At 41.3% G+C, this 25058-nt stretch overlaps 1 protein-coding gene across 3 annotated transcripts in view; it reads left to right on the top strand.

Moving 5' to 3' along the window:
• Positions 1-24177, top strand: part of LOC130852211 (protocadherin alpha-C2) — a 122038-nt gene extending 97861 nt beyond the window's left edge. For all 3 annotated transcript variants that reach the window (XM_057733058.1, XM_057733049.1, XM_057733040.1), the window contains exon 4: positions 22253-24177. In XM_057733058.1, the coding sequence (XP_057589041.1) occupies positions 22253-22563 (311 nt within the window). In that variant the 3' untranslated portion in view covers positions 22564-24177. The remainder of the gene's footprint in view (positions 1-22252) is intronic.
• Positions 24178-25058: the final 881 nt, after the last annotated feature.

Below are 25058 nucleotides of genomic sequence, written 5' to 3'. Positions count from 1 at the left end.
TTCTGAGTTCTCTATTCTATTCCATTGATCTTCCTTTCTATTTTTGTGCCAGTACCATACTGTCTTGATCACTATGGCCTTGTAGTATAGTTTGAAGTCAGGAAGCCTGATTCCACCAACTCCATTTTTCCTTCTCAAGATTGCTTTGGCTATTCGGGGTCTTTTGCGTTTCCATACAAATCGTAAGATTTCTTGCTCTAGTTCTGTGAAAAATGCCATTGGTAATTTGATCGGGATTGCATTGAATCTGTAAATTGCTTTGGGTAGTACAGACATTTTCACGATGTTGATTCTTCCAATCCAGGAACATGGTATGTCCCTCCATCTGTTTGTGTCGTCTTTGATTTCTTTCATCAATGTCTTAAAGTTTTCTGCATACAGATCTTTTGCCTCCTTAGGCAGGTTTAGTCCTAGGTATTTTATTCTTTTGGTTGCAATGGTGAATGGGAGAGTTTCCTTAATTTCTCTTTCTGCTCTTCCGTTGTTCGTGTATAGGAATGCAAGAGATTTCTGTGCATTAATTTTGTATCCTGCTACTTTACTAAACTCATCAATGAGTGCTAGCAGTTTTCTGGTAGAGTCTTTAGGGTTTTCTATATATAATATCATGTCATCTGCAAAGAGTGACAATTTTACTTCTTCTTTTCCAATTTGGATTCCTTTGATTTCTTTTTCTTCTCTGATTGCTGTGGCTAAAACTTCCAAAACTATGTTGAATAATAGTGGTGAGAGTGGACACCCTTGTCTTGTTCCTGTTTTTAGGGGGAATTCTTCCAGTTTTTCTCCATTGAGAACAATGTTGGCTTTTGGTTTTGCATATATGGCTTTTATTATGTTGAGGTAATTTCCTTCTATGCCCATTTTCTGGAGAGCTTTTATCATAAATGGATGTTGAACTTTGTCAAAAGCTTTTTCTGCCTCTATTGAAATGATCATATGGTTTTTATCCTTCAATTTGTTGATATGATGTATCACATTGATTGATTTGCGTATATTGAAGAATCCTTGCATCCCAGGGATAAACCCCACTTGATCATGGTGTATGATTTTTTTAATGCGCTGTTGCAGTCTGTTAGCTAGTATTTTGTTGAGGATTTTTGCATCTATATTCATCAGTGATATTGGTCTATAGTTTTCTTTTTTTGTAACATCTTTGCCTGGTTTTGGTATCAGGGTGATGGTAGCCTCGTAGAATGAGTTTGGGAGTGCTCCGCCTTCTGCAATATTTTGGAAGAGTTTGAGAAGGATAGGTGTTAACTCTTCTCGAAATGTTTGATAGAATTCGCCTGTGAACCCATCTGGTCCTGGGCTTTTGTGTGTTGGGAGATTTTTAGTCACTGCCTCAATTTCCGTACTTGTGATTGGTCTGTTCATGGTTTCTATTTCTTCCTGGTTCAGTCTTGGAAGATTGTATTTTTCTAAGAATGTATCCATTTCTTCCAGGTTATCCAATTGATTGGCATATAGTTGCTTGTAGTAGTCTCTCATGATGTTTTGTATTTCTGAGGTGTCCGTTGTGACTTCTCCTTTTTCATTTCTAATTCTGTTGATTTGCATCTTCTCCCTTTTTTTCTTGATGAGTCTGGCTAATGGTTTATCAATTTTGTTAATCTTCTCAAAGAACCAGCTTTTAGTTTTATTTATTTTTCTTATGGTTTCTTTCCTTTCTTTTTCATTTATTTCTGCTCTGATCTTTATGATTTCTTTCCTTCTGCTCACTTTAGGGTTTCTTTGTTCTTCTTTCTCTAGTTGTTTTAGGTGTAAGGTTAGGTTGTTTATTCGATCATTTTCTTGTTTCTTAAGGTAGGACTGTATTGCTATAAACTTCCCCCTTAGAACTGCTTTTGCTGCATCCCATAGGTTTTGGGTTGTTGTGTTTTCGTTGTCATTTGTTTCTAGATATTTTTTGATTTCCTCTTTGATTTCTGTAGTGATTCCTTGGTTGTTTAAGAGTGAATTGTTTAGCCTCCATGTGTTTGTCTTTTTTGCAGTTTTTTTCCTGTAATTGATATCTAGTCTCATGGCATTGTGGTCTGAGAAGATGCTTGATATGATTTCAATTTTCTTGAATTTGCTGAGGTTTGATTTGTGACCCAAGATGTGATCTATCCTGGAAAATGTTCCGTGTGCACTTGAGAAGAACGTGTATTCTGTCGTTTTTGGATGGAATGTCCTATAAATATCAATTAAGTCGAGAAGGTCTAATGTGTCATTTAAAGCTTGTGTGTCTTTATTTATTTTCTGTTTGGATGATCTGTCCATTGATGTAAGTGGGGTGTTCACGTCTCCCACTATTATTGTGTTCCTGTCGATGTCCCCTTTTATAGCTGTTAGCATTTGCCTTATGTATTGAGGTGCTCCTATATTGGGGGCATAGATATTTACCATTGTGATATGTTCTTCTTGGATGGATCCCTTGATCATTATGTAGTGTCCTTCCTTGTCTCTTTTAATAGTCTTTACTTTCAAGTCTAATTTGTCTGATATGAGTATTGCTACTCCAGCTTTCTTTGGACTTCCATTTGCACGGAATATCTTTTTCCATCCCTTTACTTTCAGTCTATATGTATCCCTTGGTCTGAAGTGGGTTTCTTGTAGGCAGCATATAGAAGGGTCTTGTTTTTGTATCCATTCAGCCAGTCTGTGTCTTTTGGTTGGAGCATTTAATCCATTTACATTTAAGGTGATTATTGACATGTGTGTTCCAATTACCATTTTCTTAATTGTTTTGAGTTTGTATTTGTAGGTGTTTTCCTTTTCTTGTGTTTCCTACTTAGAGAAGTTCCTTTAGCACTTGTTGTAAGACTGGTTTGGTGGTGCTGAATTCTCTTAACTTTTGCTTGTCTGGAAAGCTTTTGATTTCTCCCTCAAATCTGAATGAGATTCTTGCTGGGTAGAGTATTCTTGGCTGTAGGTTTCTCTCTTTCAGGACTTTCAGGATATCCTGCCACTCCCTTCTGGCCTGCAGAGTTTCTGTGGAAAGGTCAGCTGTTATCCTGATGGGTTTTCCCTTATATGTTGTTTGTTGCTTTTCTCTTGCTGCTTTTAATATTTTTTCTTTGTGTTTAGTTGTCGTTAGTTTGATTAATATGTGTCTCGGTGTATTTCTCCTTGGGTTTATTCTGTATGGGACTCTCTGTGCTTCTTGGACTTGGTTAATTATTTCCTTTCCCATGTTGGGGAAGTTTTCCACTATAACCTCTTCAAATATTTTCTCAGACCCTTTCTTGTTTTCTTCTTCTTCTGGGATGCCTATAATTCGAATGTTGGTACGCTTAATGTTATCAGTGAGGTCTCTGAGACTGTCTTCTAATCTTTTTATTATTTTTTCTTTTTCCTGCTCTGTGGCAGTTATTTCCCCCATTCTATCTTCCAGCTCACTTATTCGTTCTTCTGCCTCAGTCATTCTGCTGGTTATAGCATCTAGAGTATTTTTAATTTCAGTTATTTTGTTATCCATGGCTGTTTGTTTTTCTGAGTTCTTATGAACTGTTTCTTGTACTTTCTCTATTTTGTTATCGAGATTTTGTATCATTTTTACTATCATTACTCTAAATTCCTTTTCAGGCATTTTTCCTATTTCCTCCTCATTTATTTGGTCTTGTGGGTTTTTTTCCTGCTCCTTTGCCTGCATGGTGTTTCTTTGTTTCCTCATGGTTGTCCAAACTTTTGGGGTTGCTTGTCCTTGGGTTTTTTTGCGTTATTCTGTGACCAGCATAGGTTCCTTTATTGTTCGTCTGTAAGCCTCGGTGTGTGGGGAGGGAGAGGGTACAATAGTGGCTCCTTCTCCTGGGAGGGAGTGAGCAGTGGCGCACTGATGTCTCAGTCAGGCTTGGAGGTGCCTGTTGCAGAGGGCGCCGGTGGCTCAGGCGTAAACAGAAAGTCTTAGAGTTGGGCCTCTCTCGGGGGTTTTTTTCTTTTCTTTTTTTTTTTTTTTTTTTTCTCTCGGCAGCCTCCCTGCTGCTGGTGTTGCAAGGGGTTTTAATCTAGCCCCACCCGAGTGCCTGAGGGTACTTGTTATCCCTGAGCGCCTTAGGTGGCCCGCAGGGCGTCTCTCCACTGCCTGTTGCAGAGGCGCGGAAAGAGAGAGAGAGGCTATGCGCGTGGCTCCTCCCAGCCGCCAGTGAGCCTGCAGCCTCCAGCCGCCATCATGGCCGGGCAGCTCTCAGGAACGGGCACTCCTCTCCGCGGGCCTCCTCCCTCCTGTCCTCTCGGTCCGTCACCCTACCGGCAACAATGTTTCCCACACTGAACCAGCTCTCCTGCTCCCACACTCCCGCTCTTGGACCCTCCGTTCAGCCGCGGATCGATGTCTTGGTCCGGGAACGCTGAGCTGCGCTGCGGACCCTCCGAATGTTTCTCACTCCCTCCCGTCTGCCACAGCTCCGCCGCTTCACCCTCTTTGAGTCCTCGTAGATGCCTCCCTACCGGCTATGTCGGGCTCCCCGCAGTCCCATCCGGTGTCCGAGGCCGTCTGCTCGATAAGCACTTTATATGCATTGCTTCCTTAAACAAGAGAACAGTGATTATTATTCCCATGTTCTAGATTAGGAAGATTGAGCCTCATAAGGAATTAAATGACTTCCGTACAGTCATCCTTCCTTTCATCAAGTCAGTGTTTTTTGCTCACTATTACATTCCCAGTGTCGAGGCTGCTGTCTAGTGCATGATGGTGCTTCATAAATATTTGTTGAACTCCTCAGTGAATAACAATGGCTGAGGCAACATTTGAACCCACGTCTGCCTGCTGCGGAACCCATGCATTTACATAACACACTACTGTTACTTTGTCCCACCTGCCAGGTGAAGGAAGTAGTTGGGTAACTTGCAGAAGACTATTCACTGTCTGAGTTCCAGGCAGGCTAGGGGTCTACATTACTTTCCCACTCCTGCTGTAATAAGTTCCCACAAACTTTGTGCCTTAAAACGATACAAATTATTTATGTTACAGTTCTGGAGGTCAGAAGTACAAAATGGGTTTTACTGCTGCTAAAATATAGGTGGGTTCCTGCCACTATATAACAAGGATCCACTTTCCTTCAGTTTCCAATAACATGTTCCTCATTTCCATCTGAGCCGTCACTGGCAGCACCTTTAATGTCCATATTTCTACAGCAGTCTCTTCATGACAAGTTAGGTATTCCCCAAGATAATATGTGTTTTCCCCACCATACTCCTCACTCCTGAGTCCTCTCTGGCAGAGTCATTAACATTCGTGTTTCTACTAACAGTCTTTTCAAGGTAATCTAGGCAGTTTCTCCTATGCTCCTCAAAATCCTCCAACCTCTGCCCGTTGCCCAATTCCAAAGCTACTTTTACATTTTTAGTTATTTGTAACAGCTACACCCCACTTCCATATACCAAAATCTGTATTAGTTTCTCGGGCTGCCATAACAAATGACCACAAAGAGGTGACTTAAAACAGTACAAATTTATTACCTTATAGTTTTGGAAACCGGAGGTCCAAAATGGGTTTCACTAGGTTAAAATCAATGTGTTGGCAGGGCTGCATTCCTTCTGGAGGCTCTAGGGGAGAATCTGTTTCCTTGTCTTTTCTAGCTCTCAGAGACTACCTTCATTTCTGGGCTCTATGGCTTCTTCCTCCATCTTCAAACTGGCTGCATAGCAGCTGCAAATCTCACTCTGACACTGAATCTCCTGCCTCCCTCTTTCCCTTGTAAGGACCCTTGTGATTACATTGGGCCCACCTAGATAATCCAGGATAATCACTCTAGCTCAGGATCCTTAATTTAATCACATCTGCAAGGTCTTTTTTTTACCACGTAACATAACATATTCACAGGTTCCAGGAGTTAAGATGTAGGCATCTTTGGGGCCCCATTATCCTGCCTACCTCAGGGTCTTTCATGTGCAGGCAGAGGTGGCTGTACATGTCTGTGTGTGTGTAAATTTCAGTAGAGGTGAAGGTAAAATAAGGTGCATATTAGAACCCTGAAGAAGGTGTAGTCAATGTGGATTAGACTTTAAAGGCCTTTGGGAAGCTATTAATTGTCAGAAGTTTGCTGGAGGCGTATTCATCACCCCCTTTCTCTCGAAATCTTAGCTAATTAGGAATAGATGTATGGGACCAACTGAGAGACTCTAAATTCAGAGTCAGGCTTATTATTGGTAAAGAACTTCTGGAGAATACAGCAGGGCCTCTAAGCTCCCAAATGCAAATGAAGAAAATCAAGAACGGCAGACCTCTCCCTTGGTGAGGAAGAGGAACTGTCCTGGTTTGATTACCAAACAGAGGCTGAGCTAGAGCTGAGAAAGAGAATTAGGTAAGAGATTTGTCATGAAAGAACAGTAACTGTTGATGCTAACTTGGCCCAATTAGGAAACACAATCTGGGGAATTACCTGGTGGTCCAGTGGTTAGGATTTGGTGCTTCCACTGCCAGGGGCCTGGGTTCAATCCCTGGTCAGGGAACTAAGATCACATAAGCTGCGCGACATGGCCGGAAAAAAAAAAAAAAAAAATAGGAAACACAATCCATTTAAAGTTGGGTTTATGATAATCTCCCCAGGCAGACAGAAAACTCTTCTGAGAAGAGTAAGTAGGGAAGTGGAGCTAAAGGTGAAAGCTCCCTTCCTAGCACATCCCTGAAAGGATGGAAGGATGGATGGTGGATGTTCCCTTCTCTGTGGGCAGAAGTGGAAATGTGGAGAGAGGAGGAAAGTGGTTCCCACTGCATTGTTATGTTAAGGGATAAGAGATATTGTTTCATCCCAGGCTTAACAGTATTTTTCCAAGAGTTGGGGAGCAGTCAGGAGGAGATCGTACTCTTTGGGTCATCTACAGGAAGGAGTCAATTAAAAAGCGTGGTAGCTAGCAGAAAAGTCACTGTCCCCAGGGTGATGCCAGGAGACGGGGCACTGCATATTACTTGTCCTGTATAGATCTAGCATCTGTGTCTAGGTGAAAGCAGATTAAAATGTATATCCAGGGCTTTCCTAAAGAAGCAAGTATAGAGCCTGATCGGTGTATATGTATGTGTTGGGGATTGTGGGTCGGTGGCGGGAAGGGGTACTTCAGTCACTATTTCTAAATCTCACTTTTCCTCAGGGATGCCTTCTATGTCAGGGGCAGGGGGGTCTGGTTGGTTGTAGGCCAATTCTGTGGATACACATGCACTCAGGATTTGTTTGTTTGATTTTCAGGCGCATTTTGCCTAACAAACCTATTCTCACACTAGCTACCTCCTTAAGATCCTAACAGGCTAAGCACTTTCAAAGCCTAGAGCATCTCAGCACCCTCGGCAGCTCTGACTGGAGACTAAATCACCCTCTTGCCTCCGACAGTGATTAGCCATGAGACCCATGGAAGAGCCTCCTTGAGGGCAAGCATCCCCTTGTGTCGCTAAGATGTTGATCAGACTGCTGTCCCTCAGTCTGCAGCCAGTGGGGTTGTGTTTAGTCAGTGATCAGTGTCATGTCAGTTTCCCTCTGTTGGACCAAGTAAAAATTGATTCTCAGTATCTGCCATAGGGAAATTTCTGTAGGGAAGATGAGCTTTTCAGTGTACTCTAATTCCAGGCACTTAGAGATATAAATTAGCTTCCTTGGTCTTTTCTCACTCAGGGTCACAACCTTGCCTCCAGGATGCTAGCCTTCTAAGTGGTTGTGTTTTGAAGGGCACTAGGAAAATCCTCACAAAACCCACCTAACAGGCATGTCCCTAGAACTCTACGATTAACCACCACCACCAGCAGCAGTCTCTTTAAAAATACCCATTCATTCATTCATATTCTCTGTCTTCCTCCTCTCTCTCTCTCTCTTTCTGTCTCTCTCTCTCACACACACACATACAAACACAGACACAAACATACATATAAAGTATTAGACTATCCTGTCCAAAGGTACTTTCCTTGGCTTGGCTTCAATATAGAATTTGGTTGGAACCTCCTATATAGTCATTAAACGAACATTTGTTAAGAATCTACTTAAGGCCAGTCTCTGCACTAGGTGATGTGAATGTAATACTAAATATGATACAGTCCTGTCCTCATCATTTAGTGGGGGGAGACAGAAATGTAAAGAAATAAGATTGAAATATTACAGTGTCAGGACCATAATAGTGCCATGTATAGGCAGGTCCGATGAGGGGAAGCAAGCTGGGACAAACCACCACGGGCTGTCAGTCCAGAATGGGACCCAGAGTTGTATGTTGTATGTTGTAACCCATACAAACCCCATGTAAATGTGGTCAGCTGGTTCATCTTTCCTGATCGGGACCCCCTGATTGTTTTCACAGGGCCCAAACCCTCCCTCAGCAACCATGAATTGTAGATGTTGTGGGAGCCCAGAACATGGAATTGGGAATTCAGGGGCCAGATCAGAGAGTATGTGACATTCAATACTGGTATTTCAACGTGGGAAGAAAGAGAGTTCCAGACAAAGGGAACCACACATGCATGCGTGTGCACACTCACGCTCGGGTGCCCCAAGCCTAGAAAGCACAGAATGAGTGCATTTGATGGGCAGGGTGGGGTGGAGGGCTGTTGAGAAATGAGATCAGAAGGGTAGACTGGAGTCAGATTTTGTTGGGCTTTAACAATGCTGCTAAAGAATTAGAACTTTCATTCAGTTGCTGGCAGTGGAGAGCCACCAGGTTGGTTGGTTTGTTTTTAAGAAAGGAGCCTCTGTTGAGCCTCCTTAGCTCTACTGAATCTGCAAAAATTATCCTATAATATGTCAAGACAAACTGATGAGCTATCAGCCTAGTGTTTTTCTCTACCTAAAACAAGGATTAGAAACTTTGAGTGTCTAGAAATGTGGGACTGAAAGGGCGATGAATGCAGCATTTTTATAAAGAGGATTGGCTTTGAAAACGTTCTTAGGTAATTCTGCTGGGCTTGGTTTGATCATGTCCAAGAAAATGTGGAGAGCGAAGGGCAGGTTTGTTTAAATTTTCCCTTGTGTTAGCTTCGTAAGGGAGGCAGCATGGCATTGCACAGTGCCTCAGCTCCCTGTGGTACCGCTTCAGTATTGTGCCTCAGATTTATTAATGTGTAAAAAAGGAAAGACTGTAGGTGTAAGGATTAAATGAGATAATGCCTGTGAAATGCTTAGCACAGTGCTTATTAGCTCTTGGTAAGCACTCAAAAGTATTACCATTTTCTCAGTTTAATACTCCTGGTACTTAGCACAATACCTGGCACACAGTAAATAGGATTTCCAGTGTCTTCCCTAGATGAGATGGAATGGTCTTGGAGTGCACAGAGTCGAGGGATGATGGTGGCGGAGAGGGTTCTCCCCAGTGACACTCATCCTCCTACCCTTCTCCCTGCAGTGTTCTGACAGCACCTCCATTTTACACCCTCAATGCAGAGATATCACGGCTTGTCTAGAAATGGTTGCTCAAGGCTGCAAAGTGACATGGCAACATAGAGCCTGGGATTGCTGCCAAATTTTAAGAAGCGCAGATTGTGACAAAGAACGGGGAGAAGGCAGGGAAGAAAAACGTGAAAAGCTAACAAAAACCAGATGCAGTGTTCTCGTTGAGTGACATGGTGATGCCTCACACAGTTTCAGGTGGGACAGGCAGTGTGAGACCACTCACTGTGAAGAGTCACTGTCAGGTTGTGGTGTTGAAGGAGAAACCTAGCGGTGGGCTCTGGGGTCCAGGCAAGGCTGCTGCATGGGGCCCTGCACTTGGAAAATGCCCTGTTTGGTTTAATACTATGCTCTCGCTGTCTTGAAGTTATTAATCATTTTTTAATGAGGGCTCCCCGCCATTTTCACTTTGCAGTGGACGCTGCAAATTATGTAGCTGGTGCTGGGTCCAGGCTACCTGAGGCAGTGACATTTTGTCTCAGCTAGTTTTTGAGCTAGTTTTTGAATTTGCAGCTGATTAAGCAAGTAGGCTGGCCTAGTATTCTTTTTAATCTCTCCGTCTCTTTAAAGGATAAAAATCATAACAAATTAAATCTGTAAAAACTAAAATAAAATGAGTAGCAGAATTCCCTGGCGGTCCAGTGGCTAAGACTCCATACTTCCACTGCAGGGGGCGTGGGTTTAACTCCTGGTCGGGAAACTAAGAGCCCACATGCCCCATGGCAGGGCCAAAGTAAGTAATTAATTTAAAAAATGAGTAGCACCTTAATCCCTCACTTCAGTCATCCGCTACCAAGAGTTTAGTGTGTATCCCCCAGATTTTTTGTAACTATTAAGTTTAAAGTACTGTCTTATAAAATAATATGCAGTTTCATTGTTGATGTAAATATTAAACAACATCATTTTACATGAAAATATTCAAGTTTCCCTCAATTCCACTCCCCTTCGGTGAGGCAGCCACCATTAATAGTTCTATCTGTATGCTCTAAATATATTTTTTAATTAGTAACTTTATTTCTTTAGAGCAATTTTTGGTTCATAGCAAAATTGTGTGAAAAGTACAGAGAGTTCCCGTAAGCCTCTGTCCCCACACCCGTACAGCCTCCCCCACTGTTGTTAACCAGCACCAGAGAGGTGCATTTGTTACAATCGATGAACCTGTGCTGACACATCATTGTCACCCAGGATCCATAGTTTACACCAGGGTTCACTCTTCCAAATATGTTTCAAATTAACTTTTAATTACACAATTGATATATGAATATTTTTTCTATGTTTATTTAAAAATATGTAGGCTTTCAAAAAGCAAAATGGGATAATTCTGTGCATATTCGTATATAGCTTGTTTTTATTTGTTAACAAATACCTTTCCAAGTCAGTACCTATAGACCTGCCTCATCTTTAATGAGGGCATACTGTGTTGTATGTCTATATTATAAGTTATTTATCCAGTTTCCAATTGGTATATATGTTTTTTTTTTAATATTTATTTATTTGGCTGCATCAGGTCTTATTTGTGGCATGTGGGATCTTTCATTGTGGCATGAAGGCTCTCCCTTGTGGCACTCGGGCCTCTCTCTAGTTGTGGTGTGCAGGCTGCAGATTGCGTGGGCTCTCTAGGTGTGGTGCATGGGTTCAGTACTTGTGGCGTGTGGGCTTAGATGCCCTGAGGCATGTGGGATCTTAGTTCCCCAACCAGGGATGGAACCAGCATTCCCAGCATTAGAAAGCAAATTCTTAACCACTGGACCAAGGAAGTCCCTATATGTTTTTTAAACAATGTAGTACACATTCTTTTTTTTTTTTTTTTAATATTTATTTCTTTATTTATTTTGGCTGTGCCGGGATCTTTGTTGCGGCACATGGGATCTTTAGTTAAGGCATGTGGAATCTCTTAGTTGCGGCATGCATGCGGGATCTAGTTCCCTGATCAGGGATCAATCCTATGGCCCCTGCATTGGGAGTGGGGATTCTTACCCACTGGACCACCAGGGAAGTCCCCACATTCTTATACATATATCTTTTGCACTCCTAGTATTATATAGAATAAATTCTCAGAAGTTGGATTATTGGATTGTAGGATATGAGCATATCAAATTGGCGTTCTGTTATATGGGGTTGACTGCACTTGTTATACACTCCCTCTAACCCCCACCTCTATGTCACTTAACTCAGTGACACCATCTTTGAGGGACTTGGCCCTCAGGGTTGAGAATACTAGAGCAGAGAAAGAAAAGAATTTATTTGTGAATAATAATAGTAATAGCTCACCTGCATTGAGCACTTGAACCATGTTTTGTGCACTCAAGCCAAGTATTGTTCTGAACACTTTACATGTATTCTTTAATCTGTATAACCACCTCCAGATAAGTCTATTATTATATCCATTCTAATGCTTAGGAAACTGAGATACCTAGGGTTAAGGAAGGTCACACATCTAACAAGTAAATTGTGGGGCCAGGATCTGAAGCAAGGTTCTTTGACTTCTGAGTCTGTGCTCTTAACCTCTGTGCACACTCTTTCTAGAGAGTTTAATACCATAAAGATGTCAGAGTTTCTCTACCCTATTTATTCCTTAAAACTATATTGTATTTCTTAATTTACTTGTCTTTTTCTACACTGTAACTCTTTGAGGGCAGGGTACCTGGCCAAGTATTATTCATAACTCTATACCCTAATTCCTAGCACCATGTCTGATTTATTGTGCATAATAAATAAATTTAGTTGAATGGATAACAATGTCTCTGGGAGGTAGCTGCTACATCCATTTTGCCGATAACAAAACTACAAGTCAGTGTCACCCAAATAGCGTAGTGGAAAAGAGTAGAAAGCGGAATAGTGGAGCTGCAATTTGAACCCAAGGCTTTTGATACCTAATCCAGGGTGCTGTCCACCTTGTCTGAGCTGCCTCCTTCCTGCCTGTTTCAGAGGGCTCTGGAGAATGGCTCCCTACCTAGCAACTGTTTCTAAGCTGGAAGACTTCACAGCTAGCTAGTTTTAATGATCCCTGGGAGAGGCAGGGCCTGATGGGAGAGTTTCTGGAAGTACTGCATCCAGGAATCAGTTGTTAGAGTCAGGTTCCTTAGATGACTACCACATAGTAATAATATGTATCCTCTATGTTGGTTTCCGCATGCCAAATATTATTCCGTGTGATTTATGAGCACTGTCTCTTTAATGATCACAATGATATTATTATCTTTGTTTTACATGTGAAAAAATACTGAGAAGCCAAGTGACTTGCTCAAGGTTACACAACAAATAAGTGCTAAGGCTGAGATTCAATTCAAAATGTGTGACCCCCAAACATTCACTTTAAACATTCTGCTACCCCAGGTTATAACAGTGGCTGAGGCAGGGGCATTGTAAGAAGAAATTGCCCTCCCAAGACCCTGGAGTACTTTAGTGAGGAGAAAATAAGGAAGAGAAAACCATGCAGCCTGAGCCCTCCTAGGTGAGGGGGTCACAGAAAGAAGGAATGTTATTTTATTTTGTTTTGTTTTTAGCTGACTGGAGAGCTAGGAAGATTTGAGACCAGCCATTCCAGTTTTTGAATCTGGGTTCTCAGCACGTGATGTCTTTATAGCCTTAACCTAGAAATGGCAGAGTTATTTTGGGCACAAAACAAGAGCTGTGGCTTTAAAAATATGCCACTGTATTTATCTCTTCCGCTCCAAGATTACTGAAAATTAGCCCAGCTGTGGCCTGAGGCACCAAACAGCCACACAGTCTTTTTTCCAATCATTCAACCCACCCAAAGCAGGTGAAACACCCAGAAGTGGCAGCCTCTGGGGAGTGGCTATCAGATTAGTTCCCCATCACGAAGCCTACCCTCTGATCACACACACACACCATCCCTTCCCAGCTACTGTAGGGATCAGGATGCTAGTCCTGTGAATCTGCTCAGCTCTGTCTTCTCTCCCATCCCCAAGGCTTCAATAGAAGTAAAAAGAAAATAATAATTCTATTATTGAGCTAAGGAGTCAGTACAAGAATAATTTTTCAGCTTTATTACCAAATTCCTGTTTGATTCAGAGCAGATAATCTTGTAATTTAAGCCTTCAGTTTCCTTATCGATAAAATGGAAATCTTAAAAAAATTTTTATAAAATATATATATAATTTTTATATATAAAATATACATATATATATGCAAAGTGCTTAATAAAATGCCTAATAAAGTACCTGGCCCATAATAAGCAACCAATTGATCTTCCTTAAACGAGTGAATCTTCTGCTACTCTGATGTTACTAATAGGTAAAATGTGATGAGCTTTTACTTTGTGCTAGGCACTGTGTTATGTGCTCTATAAGGATATTTACATTTAATCATGTAACAACCGTATGAGGTGGATGGTATTATTGCTTTACACATGAAAACTGAGGCCCAGAGATAAATAATTTGCTAAATATCACATAATTCACATGATGTAGCCAGATTTAAACCTAATATTCTGATTATAGAGGCTAAAGTCTTAAGGAGAACAGGGAGTGTATTTTTACATTCCCATGTTTCCATGGAAAATTCTTTCCACTGTCAACTGAAGGACTGAGAGGCAGTGGGAAAATGCTGTTAATGCTCGCCCAGGTGGTTTTAGCTTTCTTCCCCTCTGTCTGATTCTGGACAGGATTTGGGTTACCAGCCATCATTCTCCTGTGTTTTGTGGGCTGTAATTACTCAGATTTACTTTGCCCAATTCATAAAGGATCTAGTGAGGGAGAGAAGGCGGAGCTTGTCCAAGCAGTTCTCAAACCCTACAGATGGTGGGGTAGGGGGTGGGGAGAGAGCGAGAGATGTTTTACATCCTGGTCTTTCAGGGGGTTTTATGGCAGATGCTTTTTGCCTTTGGTCCGAGCATGTATTCAGGCTGAGCATGTATAATTCTACAATCTGCCAAGTTGTGGTGTAGAGAGAGACAGACAGACAGACAGACACAACCCTCCCCCCTTGCCTGCCGTGCCCGCCCCCACACACACCCCGAAAGAGACAGAGAGAGATGAAGTGTTTGCTTAAAGCCAAAGAAGGCTCAAATGAAATTGCAGCTGCTTGAAAGGCCGCAATGGCTGGTGCGGTGGGAAAGGAGTCCAGGAGAAGCGACGTGTCCCTGTGCAGAAAGTCTGGGTGTTCACTTGCAGACCCAGAATCTGCACAGCCTTCCGTGCCCTGACCCGTCCCTGGGCAGCCAGAGGTAGCCACAACAGCCCGCGACGGAGAACCAGCAGTCCAGGGGAGATGTCTGGCGGGGCCGGAAACGGCTGTAATCATTTAATAGCCTTCGCTGGCTGCACGGACCTAGCAAAGTGGGCGGTAGGCAGGCTCCAGAGTGCTGTCTGGCAAGATAGTCCCCGGCTTTAATCAAAATGATGGGTTTTCTGGAAGCTCTTTATTAACCTCAGCACCAGAATCCCAGAGATTGTAACAAAGGGATGAATGGGGAGCGAAGGGGAGGGGCTGAAACCTGCCTGCTGGGCAGCGATTTTCCTGAGCTGAGCGCTCACTCCCGCAGCCACACCCCTCCCCCCACCTTCACATATCTGTCGATTCTTGCTTAGAGGCTCCTGCCTGCATCACCGTCTCCCAAATGGTGACTAAACAGATACAGCCATAGCAGTTGCTACATTTGTATAATGCTTCAGGGTTTTCAAAGCGCCCTCATATACAACTCAGGATGTGGGTCTCATAACTGAAGACAGACTAGACTCCAATGGTTAGTAGTCCTGTGACGACTGGTCCTCAGTCTCTTCATTTATGAAACCAACATATCTATAAAGCAGGCATGGATATTGGCAATATCCACTTCCTATGGTTCTTGTGAGGAGTAAAAATTATGTAGCATGCAGATCTGCTTAGCCCAGTGCCACACACATAGGAAGGCAGAGTAAATGTTTGCTAATTCGTGACCCTGATGGAGAGGGAAGGTGATCAGCTCCATGTTGTGCATGAGGCAACTGAGGCTCAGAGTTATTTATGCAAATTGCCCAGGACTCTGAACCATTAAGTGATAGAACCAGGGCAAGCCCTCAAGTTCAGAAGAGCAAAGCAAGAGGAAGAGAGGAAAAACTTAAAAACCCTCCAGTCTTGACCCTGTAAGAACTTTCTTGAAAGTATTATCCTTGGTCAAAATGACTGTGGATTGTTCCATTAGGGGAAGTCAGTGTAAATCAGATAAACCTCTCCTGGCCTTAGTTGATTGTCCAGAGCAGATTAGAATAGGGGTTGGGGGTGAGTTTACAAGTCTGGCATTTGCTTCACAGTCTTCAGGACCTTCCCTGGCATCTGCGTTGGCAAAGCCTCCAGCTTAATTGTTCCCAGCCACTGAGGCTAAACTCTAGCTAGAGTTCATTTAGAATGAAAGTAGAAAGTAGGGTATGTTGCGAAAAATGACCCTGGGCAGTGCCTAAGGGAAGTGCCTAAAGTAAGTTATTGGATTAAGTGAAGTGGTCCGCTACCCCCAGAGGGCAGTTTTTTAAAGTTGCAGATATATATGCCTTTGTAAAACAAAAAGTGTATGTTTTTTGGATTTTTTAAAATGTATCCCTATCTATTGTGGAGAAATCAGACAATTAAAAAAAAAAAAAGCAAAAACCCTTTTATTATAATTATGATCATACTCTATTAAACTTTCGAATTCCACTGGGTTGTAATCTGAATGTCAGGGAAGGGCTGATGCTCTGCCTGCTTGATGTCTGTCAGAGCCCCTTTCCAGGCTCTAATAGATCCATTCATTTGGGTTGTGACTGCATCTCAGTCTTGTCTTTGTCAGCCAGTGAGCTGGGTCCCTGGGAGCAGAGGGGAGGGGACCTGTGGGAGGTCCCAGGATGGGGGAAGGGATACAGCACTGAAAGAAGAAACAGGCCCTTGACTGACCTGGGACTGGCCCTGGGCTGGGGTTAGGGGCAGAAAAGGTACATCTTCCTTTCTCATCTTTTCCATGAGATACTGTCATCAAGGAGTATCTCCTGGGACTTCCCTGTTGGCACAGTGGTTAAGAATCCGCCTACCTGGGGGGGACTCAAGGGGGGGGAGTCAAGGAAGGGAGGGAATACGGGGATATGTGTATAAAAACAGATGATTGAACCTGGTGTACCCCCCAAAAAATAAAAAAAATAAAAAAAAAAAGAATCCGCCTACCAATGCAGGAGACATGGGTTTGATCCCTGGTCTGGGAAGATCCCACATGCCACAGAGCAACTAAGCCCGTGCGCCACAACTACTGAGCCTGAGCTCCAGAGCCTGCGCGCCACAACTACCGAAGCCTGTGCGCCTAGTGCCTGTGCTCCACAAGAGAAGGCACTGCAGTGAGAAGCCCACGCACCACAATGAAGAGTAGCCCCCGCTTGCTGCAACTAGAGAAAGCCCGTGCGCAGCAACGAAGACCCAATGCAGCTAATAGATAGATAGATAAATCAAAAAAAAGAGTATCTCCTTGATGCTGCCCTAAAGTCACAGCATTTTATAAGCAAAGCCAGCCAAGTGTTTCAGTGTTCTTGGCCGAAAGGGACTCAGATTAGGAGGTCAATAAATGTTGTGTGTCAGATCCTTAAGATATTATTTCACCTGAATGAGCCCTCAGAGATGTTTGCTCACACAGCAGCCAGAACAGGTTGGTTACAAGGGAGGCCGGGAGGCACTGGAGAAATCAGATCTTGTTCTGCTCTGTAGAAGAGGAGGATCCATCTGAATGGTTCTCTGATTGCTTCTTGGAGTGGAGTCTGAGTCAGACCCAACCAAGACTCCCAGCAAAGGCTGCAGAAGCTCAATGACATGTAAAAGAAGTTCATTAACTCTTAGTGGTCCTGCTGTGAGGGGCTCCCTTGGCCAACAGGCATGGCCATTAAGGTCCTTTAACTCTGCAAGATAAAAATATCTCTGAGCTCTGCATCTCCAGATGACAGTCCTAAAGGCCTCAAGCAGAGTCCTGGCTGTGGTCAGAAAAATTTCCATCCTGGGCTCTGTGAGAGCAGCTGAAGGACTGCAGAGTGGTATTAAAACCCAGTTCTCCTAGATGCCAAGTCATAGGCTTTTAAATACATTTCTCACTTTCGTCTCAGTTTCTCAGGGGCAGGGCCTGTGTTTGAAAGGTCAACAGGCAGATTCTGGCTGAGCTTAGTTGCAGATTTGATTATCTTAGATGAATCAAAGAAATCAGTCTCAGAGAAAAAATATCTATTGCCCTATGTCCAAAGAGCTATAGTGTCAGCTCTGCCAGGGGAAGCATGCTGTAGCCAAGGGGTTTATGGGAGAGAAGAAATTCTCCTACTCCTTTTCCCTAGTATCTGCTGATATTTGGACTAAATTTGCCATATTCTCACCCTGCCCTCCTAGCCCTGGGAGCTGCGCCATTTATTGTTGCCCATGTGTGATTCCATTTATTGAGCTCTTTCATTGTGCTGGAGTCAGCCTCAGCATTTCACATGCATTTCCTGATTGTCTTTAGGGACTTCAAAGTGAGGCAATGGAAAGTTGTTTGATCTGCTAAGGAGTGGGTATCACTTGCATTTCTCACATCGGTCCTTTCATTTATCCATCCAGCAAGTATTTCTCAAATACCTGTTATTGGCCAGGAATTGTGCTAGACACTGCCTACACATTGGTGAATCAAACAGATTTTTTTTTAAATAGATAAATAATAAGAACCTGCTGTATAGCACAGGGAATGTACTCAATATTCTGTAATGGCCTATGTGGGAAAAGAATCTAAAAAAAAAGAGTGGATATATGTATATGTATAGCTGATTCACTTTGCTGTACGCCTGAAACTAACACATTGTAAATCAATTATACTCCAATAAAAATTAAAAAAAAAAGAGCATTCATAGTTTCTGCTTCTCTGGACCTTACAGTGATAGAGATAGAGGTGAAGGGGCAGCTGCCTGGCTAGGATGGTTATAGAATGCCTCTCTGAAGAGGTTCCAATTAAGCACAGGCTTGTAGAATGAGGAGTCTTGCTAAGCATGGAGGGGAGATCATTCTAGGCAAAAAGAAACCATATGTATACAGATCTCGAGGCAAAAACAATCCCAAGGAGTGCTGAGGAAATGAAAGAAAACCTGTGTGGCCAGTGGATAGGGGTAAGATGGACACTTGTAGATGAAATTGGAGAATAAAAAATAACAGGTTATTGAAGGGTATAATATTCCATGTTAAGGAGTTTAATTTTTTTTCTTCTCAAGGCAATAGAAAACCTTCAAATAATTTTAAGCAAGGGGAATAATATAATATAATTTCTATTTTTTAAAAGGATTTTACTGTGTGTGTGTGTTTTACTTCAGTATTTTAAAAAGGGAGAAAGATTTTTAAGGAATAAAGATGACTCTGTGTGGAAGGTTAGAGAGAGGCAGAAGTAGAAGTAGGTTGAGCAAGTAAGAGGCTATTGCTGTAATTCACATACAAAGATAATCATGTTCTGAAAAAAAGGTAGCACAGGTGCAAATGGGGAGAAGAGGACAAAGTCTAGATATGTTTAGCAGGCTGAAATGACAGGTGTAAATGAAGAACGAAGAATAGAGAAAAATGAATAATGGCTCTGAAGTTTCTGCCTTGAGTATTGGAGTGAATGGAGTATCATTGATTGAGATGAGAGATTTAGAAGGGAATAGAGGCGAGGAATCATGAGTTTGATTTCAGTTTCCTTCAGTTTGAGATGCCCATGAGACTGCCAAGAGGAGATACCAGATAGACAGTAGGATACGTGAGATTGGAGACCTATGGGCTTTAAATATAAATGTGTATCTCCTTAGCATTTTTAGGTGGTATGTATACCCATGGACAGGCTGAGATCCCAAAAGGAGAGAGTGAAGAGAAAGATGAAGAAAAAGTCAAGGGCCAAACCCAAGGAAGCTCCGACACATAGGTGAAGAGGATCCTGCAAGGAAACTGATAAAGAATAGCCAGAGAGAATGGTCAGGGGAATGGTTTGGCAAGGAATGCATAAAAAATAAATGTTTCAAGAGGGGACTACTGCTAAGAAGTTCAATAAGATGAAAACTAAAATGTGACCACTGGCTTTGGAAATAATATTAGTGAGCTTGTCATGAGCAATGTTAGAAAAGGAGTGCCCAAGGATGCCAAATTAGAGGAGATTGAGAAGTGATGGAGCTGGAAATAGCAGATGTAGAGACTCCCGAACTGCAATAAAAAATAAACTGTTTATCTAGCAGGACTTTTCATGGCTTCATGGAAGGAGCAGTGTCAGATACATGAACGCTGCTGTGATGCCAAAGGGTTCCAATGTCATGGCCACTGGGATCGATTCACCCAGACAGACCATTACTCTCCTTCTCTTGCTCTGACCTCTGTCCTTCTAGAAATCATTGGTATACTTTATGGTGTGTCTTGCAACTAGACTCTCGGGAAGGTCTTGCATTGGAAACCCCTGTGGATGCATAATCATTTTCTCAAGGATCAGTGCAAATTGCACCTCTCTTCTGGAATCCCCTTTGACTTTCTCAAGTGTAATTAATAATTTTTGCCTCTCAGTCCTATAATACTTTACATGTATCTATATATATCTTATCTTTTATTTTTAGTTGAGATATAATTGACAAATAATAGTATATTAGTTTCAGGTGTACAACATGATTTGCTATTTGTATACATAGTAAAATGATCACAGTAAGACTAGTTAACGTCTGTCACTATACAGTTACAAAAAAGATTTTTTTTATTATGAGACCTTTTAAGATCTATTCTCTTAGCACTTTTCAAGTGTGCAATACAGTATTATTACCTATAGTTACCATACTGTACATTACATCCCCATGACTTATTTATTTTATAACTGTAAGTTTGTACCTTTTGGCACCCTTCACCACTACCACCATCACTACCACCACCACCCCCCACCTCTAGCAACCACTAATTTGTTCTCTGTATCTATAAGCTTGTTTTTTTGTTTTTTTTAGATTCCACATATAAGTGAGATCATATGGTATTTGTCTTTCTCTGTTATTTTGTCAAATATTTAACTATTGACTTATTTCACTTAGCATAATGCTCTCAAGGTCCATTCGTGTTGTCACAAATGGCAAGATATCACTCTTCTATATGGCTGAATTATATATATACACATATATACATATATATGATTTTATACTTTAAATATATTATATATATATATATAAAATTTAGCTCTGTGTGTGTGTGTGTGTGTGTGTGTGTGTGTATACATGTATCTTTTCAACATTGGGTTTTTGCTTTCTTCAGATACATACCCAGAAATGAAATTGCTGGATCATATGCTAGCTCTATTTTTAATTTTTTGAGGAACCTCTATACTTTTTTTCCATAGTGGCTATACCAGTTTACATTCCCAAAAACAGTGCACAAGGTACCCCTTTTTTCACACCCTTACCAACACTTGCTATTTCTAGTTGTTTGGTTTGTTGTTGTTTTTGTTGTTGTTTTATAACAGCCATTCTAATAGGTGTGAGGTGATAGCTCACTGTGGTTTTGATTTGTATTTCTCTGATGATTAGTGACATTGAACACTTTTCACATACCTGTTGGCCATCTGTATGTCTTCTTTGGAAAAATGTGTATTTAGATCTTCTTTCTATTTTTCAGATTGTTTGAGGGTTTTTTGGCATTGAATTCTATGACTTTTTTATATATTTTGGATACTAACCCCTTATCAAATATAGTATTTTCAAATATTTTCTCCCATTCTGTAGGTTGCCTTTTCATTTTGTTGGTTTCCTTCTTTGTGCAGAAGCTTTTTAGTTTGATGTAGTATCATTTGTTTATTTTTGCTTTTGTTGCTTTTGCTCTTGTTATCAGATTTAAAAAAAAATCATTGCTAAGACTGATGGTAAGGAGCTTACTGCTTGTGTTTTCTTCTTGGAATTTTATGGTTTCAGGTCTTATGTTCAAGTTTGTAATCCATTTTGAGTTAATTTTTGTTTATGGTGTAAGATAGAGGCCCAGTTTCATTCTTTTGTATGTGGCTGTCCATTTTTTCCAACATCATTTAGTGAAGACTCTGTCCTTCTCCCATTGTATATTCTTGGCTTGTTTGTCATAAATTAATTGACCATTTTTGCATGAGTTTATTTTGGGGCTCTGTATTCTCTTTCATTGATCTATGTGTGTTTTTTATGCCATACTGTTTTGATTACTATATCTTTGTAATATAGTTTAGAAGCTTGGTGCCTCCACCTTTGTTCTTCTTTCTCAAGAATGCTTTGGCTGGGACTTCCCTGGCAGTCCAGTGTTTAAGACTCCATGCTTCCACTGCAGAGGGCACAGGTTAGATCCCTGGTTGGGGAAACTAAGATCCTGCATGCCTTACGGCACACACAAAGAAAGAAGACTGCTTTGGCTACTGGGTTTTTATGTGGTTCCATATGAATTTTAGGATTGTTTGTTCTATTTCTGTGAAAAATGCCATTGGAATTTTGTTAAGGATTGCATTGAATCTATAGATTGCTTTGGGTAGTATGAGCACTTTAACAGTATTAATTCTTACAATCCATGAGCATGGAATATCTTTCCATTTGTTTCTATCTTCTTCAATTTCTTTCATAAATGTTGTAAAGTTTCCAGTGTATATGTCTTTCATCTTCTTGGTTAAATTTATTCCTAGATATTTTATTGCATATTCTGCTTTAATCCAGTACGTATCCTGGCCCATTCCCAGGCAGGGTAATCACAACCAGATAGTCTTTCTTTAGGAATTCTTCACAAAGAACCAAAAATAAGTTACTAGAAACCTAGATTTCTGGACCCTCTGGTGAGACAATCTGCCATCCTGCTTGTTTCCAAACACTCACCGTGCCCTAGGCTTGAAGAAATAACCCACAATTTCTTGGGGGCTATGACCATCTGTGCAGCCTCTCCTGTGTTCAGCCCCCTGGTGTGGCACATGGAAGGCATATGTTGACTCTGTGACTGACTTGCAATGTTCTGTCTTGCAGAACCAGAGGCAGGAGAGGTGTCCCCTCCAGTCGGTGCTGGTGTCAACAGCAACAGCTGGACCTTTAAATACGGACCAGGCAACCCCAAACAATCTGGTCCCGGTGAGTTGCCAGACAAATTCATTATCCCAGGATCTCCTGCAATCATCTCCATCCGGCAGGAGCCTACTAACAGCCAAATTGACAAAAGTGACTTCATAACCTTCGGCAAAAAGGAGGAAACCAAGAAAAAGAAGAAAAAGAAGAAGGGTAACAAGACCCAGGAGAAAAAAGAGAAAGGGAACAGCACGACTGACAACAGTGACCAGTGAGGTCATCTAATGGAAACAAGCCACTTAGCCAGTTTTTGTAATAATGGCAAATCTCTCCCATGTAGCAACTCCCTACTCCTTCTCCTGTCCACCTGAGCCCTCTCTTATAGACCTCAGAAATCTGCAGAGTTCCCTGTGTCTGTCTAGATCACATTTAACAGATTTTGTCTTAAAAGCTTTACTAAGTCTGGTGTTAACTTTTTCTCTCCACTCTGGCTTGTTTTCAGAACCTAAAAAGCAGACCCAAGTTTCCTTTCTCCTCCGCCGCAAAGGAGAGGCTTCCCAGCCCCGCCAGTGAGAGGTTGGACTCTCTGCCCTGTGCTCCGGGGATCCTGTCTTGATGACACTTGCAGGGCAGGCTGAAAGGTTTTGAAATTGAGCAGCTTGAGTGTCTGTGGCCACTGGGTATGTGTGGCCACCGGGGATATGTGAGTGCCAGATGTTTGGGATGGGCCAGAGTAGGCTAGGATGGCAGGGAAACAAAGGCAAATCAACAGTGGGTAATGTGAAACGAAAAGGGACCAGACTTTCTAAATCTTACAACTGAAGAGGCGGTGGCCACCCTCTAGCAGACAAAACTACCCCCACTGACAAGGCTTTAGGAATCCCTAAGTCTCTTGGCTGTGGTGTCATTATACCGAAAACCTGCATTTTACCTACAAGCCAATAGTTCAGTGTTTAACGGGGCCAACCAGGGCAACAAAAGCAGATCTGATGTGTTTCCTGTATATGTCCTTGTGCTCACTTTATTAAAAATTCTTTTGCACACAATGTTATGAAAAGGTCAGATCCTTTTCCGGCAACACATATGCAAAAGCAAAAGAAAACCCCAACACCTCACTTTATGCTGTTTGTTGTTTGATAGATTTATTTAAAAAAGAGAAAATCTATAACTATAAATCTTTAAAGAGAAATATGATGAATACTGTTCCCCTAAACTACCCTCAAAAGAGAATTCAGTCTACAGCCATTTAAATGATCATTGCTGCTACAGAAGTGCTTTAAGAGAATTGCCTGAAACATCTGTATTATACTGGCCACCTGCCAATCACAGCTTTACTCTTTCAGGTCACTCTGGGGCTGCCTCTTGCATGTATTAATTACTAAATAAAAGGATCTTTCTCTCTCTCTTTTCTAAGAAACAATTATGTGCACTTTGAATACACAACCTTCTCTAGCCAACTATATCAAGACCCAGAAATTGAAGAAAAATACTGTTTTCTCATACATACAGACAGTGAGCAGACTTTTCAATCCTCTAATTCTGTGATTTGTCTCAGTGTGCTAGCCAGCACCTTCTCTTTGGTTGAGTTTTCCTTTTCTATAACACTCTGAATTGCTGATCTTGCTAACACCTATGATGTTACCTGAACTCAATCTCCCATATGTATGCTGTATGCTATTATAAGACTCCTGAAATATATTTACTCTGTGCTTGTGTATGTGAATGTTATTGCAACTATTACCTAGAGTGAACTTTAAGCATTATTGTTGAATGTAATTCCATTATATTTCCTTTTGTACACCTGTGAAAAAGTGAAGTAGTGTTTTTTTAACCATTGTTAATCAGCTTTTGTGTATGAAAGACACAGTAAAATTTCTTTATTAAATCAAGATACTGGTGATTCAAGGAATTTTATTTATGGTCAGCCAAGAGCCATCTCTTGCCAAGACTCTTGCTGGCAGGGGAATGGATAAAGCTGTTTTTTTCTAGTAACAATTCTGGAATGCATACTGAAGATATTCCCCGAGGGTGTGCAAGCACAAAATTTACCAACCTGACCTCTTTGAAGTCGCAGAATGCTTTGAAATTCTAACAATATCTGGAATATCAGCTCATAGAGAATAATAAAATTTACTGTCACCTTAAATAAGAGATTTTAATTTTGTTAAAATGTACAATTTAGAAGTTTGAGTAATTATATTATCTTTTAAAAGTTAACTTAAAAGAGGTAGGAGTCTGTTATTAAAACAAAAGCATTAAATCTCAAAAAAAAACCAAAACCTGTTTTGTCTACTTTTAGCTTCATTCTCCCATTTTTTGAAGGGTGTGTAACTTCAGCTCTGCAGGATTGCATGGGGTAAAACTTATTGCTAACACATGTGAACCATTGCTACATTGTAGGTTGTGATCATTTTGCCCCACTGAAACCCATGTACCTGACCTTACGTGCCTTTTGAATACTAGGAGAATCGGGCTAATTTATTAATGATGATAATTATTATGTATCTGTACAGCACTTTTTACATTTGCAAAGTGCTTTCCAATCCATGTTAGTTACTAGTTATTACAGCTGTAAGGATAAAACACATCATGTGGATTCATTTTTGATTGGTGCTATTGGTATTTCCTCTGTTATTGCTAATAAATGGAAAATGGTGGTATGAAAGAAATGGTGGTCATTTCTAAGTATAAGAGTAGAAGCAAATAGAACACTGATGAGCAGTAGCTGTTATTATTGAAGAAGGTTGCAGTGTGAAACTTATGGAGATAG

Source organism: Hippopotamus amphibius, chromosome 1, assembly GCF_030028045.1.
Source record: "Hippopotamus amphibius kiboko isolate mHipAmp2 chromosome 1, mHipAmp2.hap2, whole genome shotgun sequence".
NCBI lineage: Eukaryota > Metazoa > Chordata > Mammalia > Artiodactyla > Hippopotamidae > Hippopotamus > Hippopotamus amphibius.
This window is presented reverse-complemented; position numbering and strand designations above follow the sequence as displayed.